At 32.6% G+C, this 13862-nt stretch overlaps 1 protein-coding gene across 2 annotated transcripts; it reads right to left on the bottom strand.

Moving 5' to 3' along the window:
- Positions 1–11270: 11270 nt before the first annotated feature.
- On the bottom strand, positions 11271–13296 carry LOC149571863 (uncharacterized). 2 transcript variants are annotated; one of them, XM_089813279.1, is made up of 2 exons: positions 12601–13296; positions 11271–12184 (listed from the first exon to the last, which is right to left on the bottom strand). In XM_089813279.1, the coding sequence occupies exon 2, from the start codon at positions 12139–12141 to the stop codon at positions 11410–11412; it is 732 nt and encodes a 243-aa protein (XP_089669405.1). In that variant the 5' UTR covers positions 12142–12184; positions 12601–13296; the 3' UTR covers positions 11271–11409. The 2 variants fall into 2 exon arrangements, with proteins under 2 accessions (XP_089669405.1, XP_089669406.1); XM_089813280.1 differs by lacking the exon at positions 12601–13296 and adding an exon at positions 12367–12573.
- Between the last annotated feature and the right edge of the window lie 566 nt (positions 13297–13862).

The raw sequence follows: 13862 nt of genomic DNA, 5'->3' as shown, positions 1-13862 counted from the left end.
CCACTTATCATATGTCCATCAAGATGACTCCTTTCATGGCACTCTATGGTTATGAAGTACCTAGCTTCATGGATTTAGTTTTGGGGGACAGTAGAGTGCCCAAAGCCAAAAACTTATTGCAAGATAGTCAGGACATCCTGAAAGTGCTCAAAGAGAATATACAACAGGCCCAGAATCAACAAAAATTGTATGCTGATCAGCACCGAATAGAGCGCAGCTTCGAGGTAGGGGATATGGTTTACTTGAGGCTACAACCATATAGACAGTCATCGCTCAAGAAGAGCGGAGCTGAAAAGTTGAAACCTAGATTTTATGGTCCATATAGGGTGATTCGCAAAGTGGGCAAAGTCGCCTATGAGCTTGAGCTTCCAGAAGGCAATCGAGTGCACAATGTGTTTCATGTGTCTAGGCTTAAGAAAGCCATTGGTCAGAGTGTAGTGCCTTCTGCAGATTTACCCCCTTTGGATGAGGAGGGGAAGCTTGTGTTAGTACCTGAGGCTATTCTGGATACCAGAGAGAGGAAGCTTAGAAGCAGGATAGTGAACAAGTATTTGGTCAGATGGAAAGACCTGCCGGAGGAAGATTCTACATGGGAGAGTGAGCAGGTTATTTAGCAGGCTGGACTGAGATTGCTTGAGGACAAGCAATTTCAAGGGGGGCGGACTGTAATGTCCCCATTTTAGCAGTTGACCAAGTGTGTGTGTGTTAGCCTTGTTCTACATGGTCCCGAGGGCTAACGAAGGGTTTAATGGGATCTTAGAGTGTTTTGGCCTAGTCATTTCCAGTTTGGGCCAAAACGAAGTTGATTTACTCAGTTTCAGGCATACTTACTATTTTTAGTAAGTCGGCAGGACACAGTGCAGGTCAATTTTGGTGATTGGATTCGATACTCCTCGGTGAGAGCTTTTCGATGAGCTATCACTCGCATTATTCGGAGTTCGATTGCTAATACATTTTAATGCCTGAAGTTTTATTAAAGTAACGTCTAATTTAATTGTAAAATATTAAAGTGTTACTTTAATATTTATTTTATGGTGATGTGTACCCAAGGGAGACATCAAGGGTATTTTAATATATGTTTTATATTACACATCTTTTATCCCACATTGCCCATATGAGTTGAGCGGACCGATGGGAATAGAATAAAAGGAAGCATCTGTGGCTTCATTAGGCAGGTTGAATATGAGAAGAAATTGGTATGTGAGTTGCAGCTCAGTTCTTGGCATTTGAGGACGTCTATCCTCTCTTGTAACATTCTAGACGTCATTCCCTTGGGGTTTGGCCTTTGGAATTCTTTGTTTATGGCTTCATTATCAGGCAGTTTAGTTGCATTTCCGGCTACAGGCAGATTTGGTATTTTGCTCATATCTTCTTCACTACTTGTCCGACGCTTATGCCGCTTTGAGGGAATGGTATTACGAAGGTAGTGGACTGATTGAAGGACAAAGTATTGCAGCAGCAAGTTCGTAAGCATGGGCTGGAGTATTATGACAATATTGCTGAAGTAATTAGTGAGTTGATAAATCTGCTATGTATTTGGTTTTATGAATTCTGAAAATAACATTTTATTAGCAGCAGTTCATTTCCACTTTGCATATTATTGTAGTTCCTTTCTTGTTTATGTTGTATGATACCAATTCCATGCATGAAACACAAGAAACAAATAAACGTTTGATTTCCAGAGTTATAAGGGGTTTTAAGAAGTTGAATGCAAACTGTTTGACATAATTCCTTTCAGCAATTTGGTTTAGTTTTTTTTTGGGACATCCAAGGGTGACCATTACACCATGATAGATTTGTTTCTTCCTTTAGCTATACCATTCTATTGTGGTGTACCAAGGGCTAATACTTGTCTTTTAATTCCTCTTTCAATGCTGAAATTATTAAATTCATTGGAGATGAATTCACCACCTCTGTCTAATCTTAAACATGTCAACCTCTTTCCAATTTCTTTTTCTACTGATGCTAGGTACCACTTGAACTTTTGAAAGACTTCTAATTTTTCTTTTAGATACATTATAGTCATCATTCTAGAATTGTCATCAACAAAGAGAACAAAAAAAGTTTATCCACTGTAACTGTCTATTCCAACAGGTCCACATAAGTGTGTATGAACAATTTCTAAGACTTCTTTTCACTGATAGTTTTTTCTTTTAAAACTAGTCTTTCCCATCTTACCAATTTGGCAATTCTTGCATAAACCCATATCAGGCTTCTTCAAACTAGGAATGCCTCTTACTCTTATATATTTTCTTATATTAACTAGATTATCAAAGTTTACATGACATAGACTTTTATGCCATAACCAAATTTCTTCTACTTGAGCAATAAAACATAAACAATCACCGAGATCAAGATAAACTAGATTACCTTTAGTGTGCTTGCCAAATCCAACCAGATTTCCTTTTTCATCTAGTAGTTTGGCCTATCTAGTCATGAATTCTACCTTGAATCCAATGTTATTCAAATGTGCCACACTCGGTAGATTATGCTTTAGTCCTTCAATCCAATAAGCATTGCCACATACAAGTTCTTTAGTCAATGAAATACATCATTTTCTTTTTATGTCACAAGGTTCATTGTTTCCAAATCTCACATTGCCTCCATCATAATATTCCATGTGCTCAAATTTTTTTTTGTCTCTAGTCATATGACGTGAACATCCACTATCAATAATCCATATTCATTTTTTCTAACATGAGAGATAAGTGCCATCTTATCTTCTTCATCATACAATTCATCTTTTACAGCAATATATACTATTTCATCTTCACTATTATCAGAATCTTTATCTATAAAACAAGATTTCTTACATTTGTCCTTATAGTTCTTGTAGTTCTTGGAATCTTTCTTGCCCTTGTGCTTATTTCTTTTATTTTCATTTTTGATCTCTTTATTTGGACACCTTGCAATAATGTGAAAAACTTCTTCACAAGAAAAGTAGAACAAAGGAGCTTTACCTTTATACTTTCCTCTACTTTTGGAATACTTCCTTGCAAGTAAGGCTTCAACAACTTCAAGATCACTGTTTGAACTTTCTTCTGATTCGTCTTCTTCACTTCCTAATTGAATGGACATTGATTTATTAGCCTTTTCTTTAAGTGAGAGTTTAGCTTTAAAAGAAAAATTAATAATCTTTGAACTAGGAACATACTTATCAAATTTATCTAACTCAAAAGCTAACAATCTTCCAACTAGAGCATCCAAAGATATTTTATAATTTGGATCACACCTCATTTTTTGAATAGTACACACTCTAATTGAATAGATAGGAAGAAGAGTTCTAAGTATGTTTCTTACTACTATTTTCTCTTCAATGTCTCCTTTAGATGCTTTGATTACACTTACACTTGCTTTGATCCTTTCCACATATTTTGCAATGTTCTCATCTTCTCTCATTTTCATCTAATCAAAATGACCTCTGAGACTTTTAGTCTTAGCTCTTCTTACATTTTCATCTCCTCCATATATGTATTTTAGCTTGATCCACATCTCATAAGTTGTCTTGAAGTCTTTGACTTCATCAAATTCAACATAACTAAGAGCAGATGTAATATCAATCATCATGATGTTATGATTCTTCTTTTCAGCAATATCTTCAATGGATAATGTTCTAGTAGGAGTCTTGTATTCAGTATCAAGATATTTGCATGCTGAGTCATTGATAGTAGCCAAATGTAACCTCATAAGTCCTTGTCATGCTATAAAATTGTCTCTATTCAACTTGGGGATCTCTCTTCTGCAAGACATTCTGATATTTAGCTTAGGTCCTTGAAACCTTCTCTACAAGCACCAAAAGCTCTGATACCAATTGTTAGAAATATAAGAGGAGTAACTAAGAGGAGAGGGGTGAATCGGTTACTACTAAAATAAATCTTAGATCCCTTAGATGTCAGTACAAAAATACAATCTGAATACAACTGATGCTCGGTAAACACATATATAAAATGTTTTAACTTGATAATGATTGAATGTGCTCACTAAATGCTTAACATGAAAAATTTACATGTTAACTATGATTACCATTACTTTAACTTAGTTACAAACACATAAAAGAAAATAGCATGAACACATTGACACTAGGATTTGATGTGGAAACCCAATTTGGGAAAAACCACCAATTCCAACTAGTTAGTATTTTCACTTTGCTAAAGTGAGCCCTATTAGGAGCCAACCCTATTAAAGGTTACTTAACACACTGTTAGGTGTGACCCTGTTAAAGGATTTAATCACCCTATTAGGAGTGGCCTTGTTAGAGGTCTTGAGACAATCCAATAGAACTGCCAACTTGTTAGAGGATTTACAAATAGTTGTTAAGCCAACTCTATTAGGAGATTTAGATCATTGCTACAATGGTTAGAAAGTAACAATGAGATGACATGATTTGAATGCAATTGAATTTCTTATTATAGATCTCTGTTCTAGCTTGTACATGATCCTTCTTGATCGAATTTAGTTTTTCTACTCCATGAGGATATTCTTCTTATCCATCAAATTTGCTTCCTCTCTTCATCATTGAATCTTCAATACATTCATCACATCTTCATACTTACACTCACTTTAAAATTCTCAACTTGACCTTATACTTATATCTTTTATATTGCCAAGTCAGCTCATATATAACTTAGAATAATTAATATTCATCACCTTAGTCAGCTAGAACCAATAGATAAATCAATTGAGCTTGATATGCCCAAGATAAGAAAATCCTTCATTAGCTAACTCAGCTCGATAGTAACTAACTCAAAAGTGATTTCTTATGTTAAATAACAGAAGCTCGATTAACACTGCAGACTTGTTAGGATTTAACAATGGACAAAAATACCAATTACATGCAAATATAACCAATATCAAAAAATAATAGATCACACAAAAGGAACAAAAGATACCAAGATTTAATGTGGTTCACCCAATCCCTAGGCTACATCCACCAAATAGCAAGTATGATATTATTATGATCTAGTGATTACAACTTGATTATAATCCATAATCCCTTATAGCTCAATACCGTTGCAAGAAATAATTTTTGCATTACCACTATAAAATAATCCCTAACCCTAAGCCCTTTTATACAAGTATTTTTACCACTTTAGGGTTACACTTAATAATTACATGTTGGCTCAAAATCCTAATAAAATAGGGCCCAATTTTATTTTCAAGCTGATGCCCTGAGCCCCAAAGAATTTATGAAGTATGTATAGTACTTCCCTAATCAATCACCACAAACTAACAGAACTTGCAAAGATCCTTTAGCAAATGAGTGAGCTTAGTTAGTACTGGTTCCATCCAACTTTTCTACATTAACCAATTGAACTCAGTTAACACTCATCTTCTACAGACTTTCCTTCAATGCTCAAGTGAACTCGGTAGACACTGCCTTTTGAATTAGGCAATCACAAGAATGCTTGGTAGACACAAAAAACTTTCTTCACTACCCAAGTGAGCTTGGCATATGCTGACTAATAATGATATGACATTTGTGTAACATCAAAAACAATACACAATTAATCAATTGTATCCAAAAAGTGGTAAGCAAAAACCACCTCATAAAAAATGGAAAAGTAAAAGCTCCTAGAGGAAATATATAAGAGAAGATGAAGAAGAATTTTTTGATGAGGATAAGGGTGAGGAGAGTAGTCAATTGAGCCCCCTTCCATCTCATGTCTCTAATACTCATAAGAACAATAACCCTGATATGTTAGGGGGTTTGAAGGGGGAAACTGTCACCTCCCCCAATGTCCTACCAAAAAGGTGATCAAGTCGTTGAGCGAGACACCCCACAGTCTCCACCTACTAGTGTTCAAAATGAGGATTTGGGGGTCATTAATAGAAATATTAAAAGGCTGGAGGAAAGGTAGGAGATCCTAGAGCATAGGTTTGATGAGGTCACTAGGTTTGTTGTGAGGGTGATGCATTTAACAACCTCCACCCTTAACCTTCTCCATGTGGAGAAAGATGTCCTGACTTCTATAGCGGGAGTGGACACTATAGGTTCACTTTACAAGTTCTTGGTGAATGATTGGCTTCAACTACTACTGATAAACTTGAGGGAGGGAAAAGAACAAGGGGAATTAGTTCCCCTTTAGTTTTAGTTTTAGTTTTGATTTTTTTATGCTTACTGTTACAACACTCGACCCATGATGGTTCTTTTAATGGTGCTTTTATGGACTCACGTTTATTATAATGTTTGTATTTTGATGTTGTATACTCTCCGTAGTTTTCTTTCTCGTAGTTGTGACACTTTAGTGGGGGTTTCTTTCAATTAAAAAAGGAGGTTGGTTAATTATGGATTTCCCTTACTATTACTATTCTACAACTTCATGTTATTTGGGCCAACCCCCATTTTTGGTTGCTTTCAATTTCAAAAATAGTTGGAATAGTAATTACTAATAGTTTCATTTTATGTTCTTATGAAATAACTAGATTTTTAATAGCTAATTTAGTTTCATCTTATGTTCTTATGGAATAATTAGACTAATATATATGAAATATAAAAATTTATAGTAACTTATTTTTCTTTGTACATATTAAAATAAAAATATTACACATAAGAAAACTTCAAAATATTAAAGATACAAAACATTATGATTATCCATATTAAAATTAAGAAGTTCCAAGATATAGTCTCAAATGACTTAGATGGTCATAACAATAGAACAACTTAGCATAAACAAACACATGCAAACTATAAAATTTCAAACAAATTTTTAATTACACATATGTTGATGTAAACTATCAAATTATAAATAAACTTTGAATTGCACATGTATTGATGTGAATTATTAATTTTAAACATACATTAAATTATACATATGAAGATAAATTGAAATTACTTCCACCTACATTGTCTCCAGTATTGTTGACACTTTGAATTTTGTGTATAGAAAAAACTTAAAAAGAACTAAGAGAAATACCCTCACACCCTTATCATGACAATGCTAGAACACACAAATAAAGTGAAAAGAAAGTTGAATCAATGTATTATCACATTTCAACTGTACTTGCATTGCAAACAATCATCACCATATCTCTTTAATAGCATTAACATGATCATCCCCAGTATAAGCGATGCATAAAACAACATAAAAGAATTAATTTTCCATCAAATCTCAACAAAAGAAAACCTACATAGAGCAAGTTACTTTGAATTTGAATCTAGTGCCTATCTTGCCTCACTATATAAAAATTAACACAAGTAATCAATGCTCAAGAAATACCAATCCCCCAAGCCATGCAAATTCACTCTCTCAATAGAAAACTTATGTTTTCTTAATTTTTCTCACACTTAGTGATAGAGAAAAGGGTCCTTTTAGATTCAATCATAATGTCAAGGATTAAAAATGAAACGAAGCCTCTTTCATGTTGGCTCGTAATAGATCAAAGTTTGTCACTACGCGTTTGGCCTTAAACGATTCAAATTTAAATTACGTAAACTCGCCTAAGCCGTTTAATCTCCAAGATTAAATCATAGTCATCGATCAAGTTTGGACACCAAATAATAATTTAATAGTTATATTAGGAAATATTAAAGTCTTCATTAGTTATGCTGTTGAATGCTAGGAAAGGGCTGGTGAACAACATGAACAAAAGGGTATACGTAATAGCTTGAGAAACTAATAACAATTGGTGATAAAGGTTAGTTCATCCATAATATCAAATTAAGGTTTAATATGAAATTAAGGGTTTAAGGGTAAAGGTAATATGAAAATTTTTAAATAGACATGTTTATTAATAAATAGGTTTTAAAAGTATTTTAAATTTTAGGTTTGCAAAAACAAATCTATTATATGCTCTCTAAACTAAACTCAATGTATATTTCTTTTACATAATTAATCAAATGAATATATATATTTTTATTAAGAAAAGAAATATGATTCTAAGGTCAAGATTGTTGGAATTTATTCATGGTCAAAATTCTATGATAGTATTCTCTATTCAGTCATATCATTCTTTTACAAATGCTATAAAGAATTAATCCTCTTCAATGAACAGAATAAATCATTACTTTTTTATAATGGAAAGCAAAATAGAAATTTTATATTATTATCATTCTCTTATTTATAAATGAAAAAAAATCTGATACATGTCATTCCATTTAGAAAAAAAAAAGAATCTAATTTACTTTAGGCAATGCTTTAGTATATGACCAATTCAAATTCTCCATGCTATGAATTAAAGGCATTGTTAGTTTTCCAAAATGATTATATATCCTAAGTAAAATAGATTTATATATATATTATAAATATTAAAGTTTATCTAGAGAAATAGAGAACTAATATAGATGCATTGAATTAGAGATTAAAGGAGGGAGCATATTTGACAATTGTAAGGTGAGAGAATTATTATTTTTAGATATGTACATTTTAAATGTGATGTTAAAAGAAATTGTGGAAATAAATAATCTTAATAATCAAACTATGGAGAATCGAAATATCCATGCCTAAGCATCAAATCACCATGCTCATTAAATTTTGGGAAGGCGAGCAATTAAATATAGAGTGTTGGGCTTGTATTAAACGGGATGAAAGGGGAAACAGTGAGACGTATTCAATATAAAAGGTTTGACCCCATTTCTCATATTTTTTATTTGAATTTTCTTTGAAAAAGGGTTTTACCCTAGAGAAATGGCTTCAATCTATTTAGATTTTACCAATCTAATCCGTGACTTTACCCTTCACTAATATATTAAATACAATTAACAATTCCTTTGACTACAAAACCAAATCAAATCATGTATTTTGGTTTTTTTATTACATTATTTGGTATCTTAATTATATATCATTCACATTTGTTTGCATATATCATTGTATGTGTTTCTAGCATGGTCATATTAATTTTTATTAGGACAATTGTTTTGTTAGTATTATGTTGGGTAGATTGTTTCTAATGTTCTCATTTTCTAGAAAAAGTGAATAGGGTATTGTACTTGCCATAGGCAATAGTACTATTGTATTCATATTCAGTTTCTCGAAAACTATATTAGTTTCCACCAATCACAAGTAAATATTATTCAATAGTTAAAATACTCCTAAAGTTTTATTAATTATTTATAAATTTATATGTTATTAAAATTAAATGATTGGTTGAATAGGTTTTGCCTTATAAGAGCCTTTTTCTTGGAGGTTCTCCATACTCCAATCAAGATTTTGAATGAATCAATACATTTGAGTCTAGCCGCATAAGAATATTTGAATAAAGATCAATAGAAAAAAAATATTTTTTATATATCACTATAAAAATAATGTTTTAAGAAAATGTAAAAATTATTTGCATACAATTTTTTTATAGAAAATCTTTGTGTTTTTATACACATTTAAATTTTCACTTTAATTTAATGTAAAATTGAACAAATCTAAAAAATACATTGCGTCAATTAATCTTACTTTATAATTATATCAATAAATATTTATTTTATTGACCATAACTACATTTCATTAACTATAACTAGAACTAACTATAGCTTCAACGTGGCACTTGTTGTATTTGGTTTTGCACATCTTGAATTGCATCTCTTAATAATTTCTTAAATAATTTTCTTCAAATCCTTTTGATGAGTAAGGTTTGTTCATATCTATATATATGTATATGCATATGTACTGATTTTGCATAATTTTTTTTAAGGCAAAATGGCTTATGTTAGGCGTAATATTAAATCTCATTTTTTAATTTCCAAATACTATGTCATATTTTGTCCTAATATTAAAAACTCAAATTGTAGATAAATCAAATTGTAGATAAAAGATTAAGTTTAAAAATAAATTCTAGTTTCTATTATAAATAAGTATTATATTTTACATATAATTTTTTGTTAAACTTATTTTAAGTAAGGGAGAAGATGTTGAAATTAGAGATATGTGAAATTGGGGGTACTCTCGTATTACTATAAGCTATATATAGATCTAAAAATTTAAATAATAATGAATTATAAAAAAGGAAGGAAAGATTCTCTTATAATCCACCATATCAGCTATAAGTTATAAGATCTACTTATGACAACAGTAATATGAAACAACCCTACTATTTACAAGCACCTAACAAACACCATGTTCTATGTTGCTCCTTTATTTTTATACACAAATTTTAGTCTATTAAATTTTTCACTTTAATTTAATGTAAAATTGAGCAAATCTAAAAATATACATTGCTTCAATTAATCTTACTTTGTAATTATATCAATAAATATTTATTTTATTGACCATAACTACATTTCATTAACTTAACTACAATTAACCATAGCTTCAATGGCAAGTACATGCCACTACGTGGCACTTGTTGTGTTTGATTTTGCACATATTGAATTGCATCTCTTAACAATTTCTTAAATATTTTACTTCAAATCCTTTTGATGAGTAAGGTTTGTTCATATCTATATATATGTATATGCATATGCACTAATTTCACATAATTTTTTTAAAGGAAAAATGCTCAAGTTAGGCGTAATATTAAATCTCATCTTAAATTTTCAAATACTATGTCATATTTTGTCCTAATATTTAAAAAACTCAAATTGTAGATAAAATATTAAGTTTAAAAATAAATTGTAGTTTCTATATATATATATATATATATATATATATATATATATATATATATATATATATATATATATATATATATATATATTTGTTAAATTTATTTTAAGTGAGGGAGAAGATCTAGAAATTAGAGATATGTGAAATTTGGGGTACTGTCATATTACTATAAGCTATATATAGATCTAAAAAATTAAATAATAATAATTATAAAAAACGAAGGAAAGATTCTCTTATAACCCACCATATCAGCTATAAGTTATAAGATCTACTTATGACAACAGTAATATAAAACAACCTTACTATTTACAAGCACCTAACTAACACGATGTTTCCAGGCTGCTCCTTTATTAGTGTTTTCTAAGAAGTTACATATTCTAATGGGACATTGAAATTGTTCAAAAAATGAATAAAGCACCTATTTTTTAGCGAATGAAATAAGTTAGGAAAAAATATGGGAGCTGCTTATTAGAAAAAATGTCACACCTCTCTATAAAATTATTTTCCTCCATTTTTAACAAAAAAAAGACCTTTTACCAAAATCTTAATTTTCTTAAAATTTCTTTTCTGAATAATAGAGAAAATATAAAATTTTGAATAATAGAGAAAATGTGCCGTCCCAATATAAGTTACATATAGATTTCACCAAAATCATTTACTTTTATGTTTTATGTTCGTAGTGCTTGAAAAGGGCTGGAAACATAATTTAAAAGTTGTGGGTAACATTAATCATTCAGATTCAGAAACCTCTCGCCGAAATTTCATATTGTCAATAAGATCAATTGTCCAGAAAATGCTTTTACAATTTTATTTTTTGGTTAAAAGAGCCACCCGTTTGAGAGATTACAACTTACCCCAGATACATGGAATCGTTCCTCTAGGGATCTGCGGAACCAAGAACTAAGCGGAGATCCAATCCCTTATCATCAATAATACAATTAGATCGATGCATCTGCGAGGATTCGAACTTGGCACCTATTGATAATGAATCCATTTTCTGTTGGTACGATAGAGGAGGAAGCTGCATATATCTGCTCTCAACGCCGGCTTGAATTTCAGAGACTGACGATAAAAATGACGAAGAAAAGTTGGAACGAGAAAATGAAGACAAGCCGTGTTGTGGCGGCGAAACGTAAGACCAGTGCGGGTGAATTGTCCCGGGAAAGAAAGACTTTTGAAGGTCCGATCCATAAATGGCGTCCTCTGCTTGCGGTTGCTGAAACCCTAACGCGAAGGGAAGCTCAGGAACAGTCAAATCATGAACGGAAGCCGAGATTGCATAAAACTTGTTCTCGGCCAAGGCAGCGGTAGCTGCACGGCGTGCTGCCTCGATCTGTACTTTCTTTGCTTGCCGGCGTTCCTTCTTGTGCGCGTTCTGGTGGCCGCCGAGTGCCTGCGAGTTTCCGAACTCTCTGCAGCAGAATTGACATTCGAAGGATCGGCTTTCAGACGGCAAATTATTTGCACTTTTCAGCTGCAATGTGCTCGAGCTAATCTCATCTTCGCAAATCTCTTCAGCCTTATGTGAAAGCTCAAAGCCGAATAACCTCAGCGCCGTCTGCGACTTGCGAGGATTTGTACGGTTTCCCTGCGCCAGTTCATTGTCCATGGGGTTCGAAAGCAGCGACCGGATTAAATAAGACTCAAGAACTCTGCACAATGTGATTTATGTCGGAAACAATTAATTCTATAAATATTTGCATCTGCCTGAAGGAAATATATACCTGACTCACAAATATTATCATTAAACATTTCGATCTGTCAAAATTTCAATTAATATTTGCATCCGTCTTAAAAGTCGTCGGGAGATCTATATTTAAATTAGAGATTTTACTTTTAAAAGTTCCGATCTGTTGAAATTTGCTTAAAATACAGCTTGATCCAGTCATACTTGAGATTTTTTGATATTTATGGAAAGCTAAGCTGATTATTTTAAGGATTCGTAAGATTTAGAATCCTTTTGAACAGGACTTGTAAGCCGACTATTTTAATCAAATGTCCGAACATTTCAACGAAAAAAAAGGCTTAAAAAACCTTGATCTGTCAAAGAAAAATGACTTGTACTCACAGATGATCTGCCACATTTCGCCATGGCACTGGCTGTGGCCTATAGGATGGCACGTTGCCTGATCACAAGCCGACAGAGTAGGTGATCCTCGAACTGTTCTTCGGTAGCTGTAACTTGTATCCATGTCCTACGGTTTACCTGATTGGTGAACAGAACTCTCTTCACCGTCCAGTCAATTTTAAAGCTACCTGCTCTTTCATTTTTAGCTCAAAGCCTCCTCGTTAGGTAGGATCCGGACCAGAAGTCACTATAATACACATTTTTCCACACTGATCACCAGCTGTCTGGCGCAAAAACCCCTCCATTTTCTACCCTCTCAACACGCGGCCATGCAAAATCCCGGGGAGATTCGAACCGTTATTTTCACTGTTTGCCTGTACCTCCATTCCGATTTACACGTGAATCACGCCCGTCCTACTACTTCCACTGCATTATTCAGGATGATTTCCTGTGAGCAACGTCATTTTTCTGTACAGAAACATTTGGTTTCTGGCCCACCCGTCTGACCTAAATGAGGGTTTGTTGGCCACGAACCAATATCCACCCAAACCCTAAATCCCTCCATTTTTTTCCTCTGCAAGCAATTTATGGTACTTGCTTACTTTACCATTGGAAACCGGCACGACTCAATTCGGCCAATCAGCTTCTATAGTGACAACTAATTTAGTTGAATACGGAGCCATGTGTGTTGAACAAAGTTCATCGCAAAAGGAATACCTAATTGGTCTTCAAAGAAAAGATTCGGATAGGTTACAATTCTGCAAGAAAAAGAAACCAGCCAATGAAATTTGTTGAAAGGACAAAATGTCTTCGTCTTATCTGTACTAGTTACTTTATTTAGTATGTTCATACGGGCTTCCCTGTTAAGAAAGAAAGATACCTCACTGGCTAGAATTGACAGTTACCTCCCATTTGGACTATTTAGTTATCACAAATATTGCTATAGGCCGAAGGGTAGATTGTGAAAAGACTGTACTGATAGAAGTGGAAAGTATGGAGTATTGTAAAATTCATCGATGATTATTAGAGAGTAGAATTATTTCAAGTAGAATTTAAGGTGAAGTGTATTATTATATACATCAAAATTATTGAAGTGTATGTTAGTGCATAGATTGTATAAAATTAAAGTTATTAAAGTTATTAGGTAAACAATATTTGTGAAAAGCAAAGTTTTGTTTTTAAGAAAATATTTTAAAGAAAGATAACTAACATACTGAGTTTTCATAATTAAATGGTAACTAAGTTCATTAGTTGACTCATGT

This window comes from Cupressus sempervirens, chromosome 2, assembly GCF_028749045.1.
Source record: "Cupressus sempervirens isolate cs-2001-9-10 chromosome 2, ASM2874904v1, whole genome shotgun sequence".
Taxonomy (NCBI): domain Eukaryota; kingdom Viridiplantae; phylum Streptophyta; class Pinopsida; order Cupressales; family Cupressaceae; genus Cupressus; species Cupressus sempervirens.
This window is presented reverse-complemented; position numbering and strand designations above follow the sequence as displayed.

What these genes read in the sequence shown, in the direction of transcription:
- LOC149571863 (XM_089813279.1), bottom strand. Translation starts at nt 12,141, where the DNA reads ATGGACAATGAACTGGCGCAGGGAAACCGTACAAATCCTCGCAAGTCG.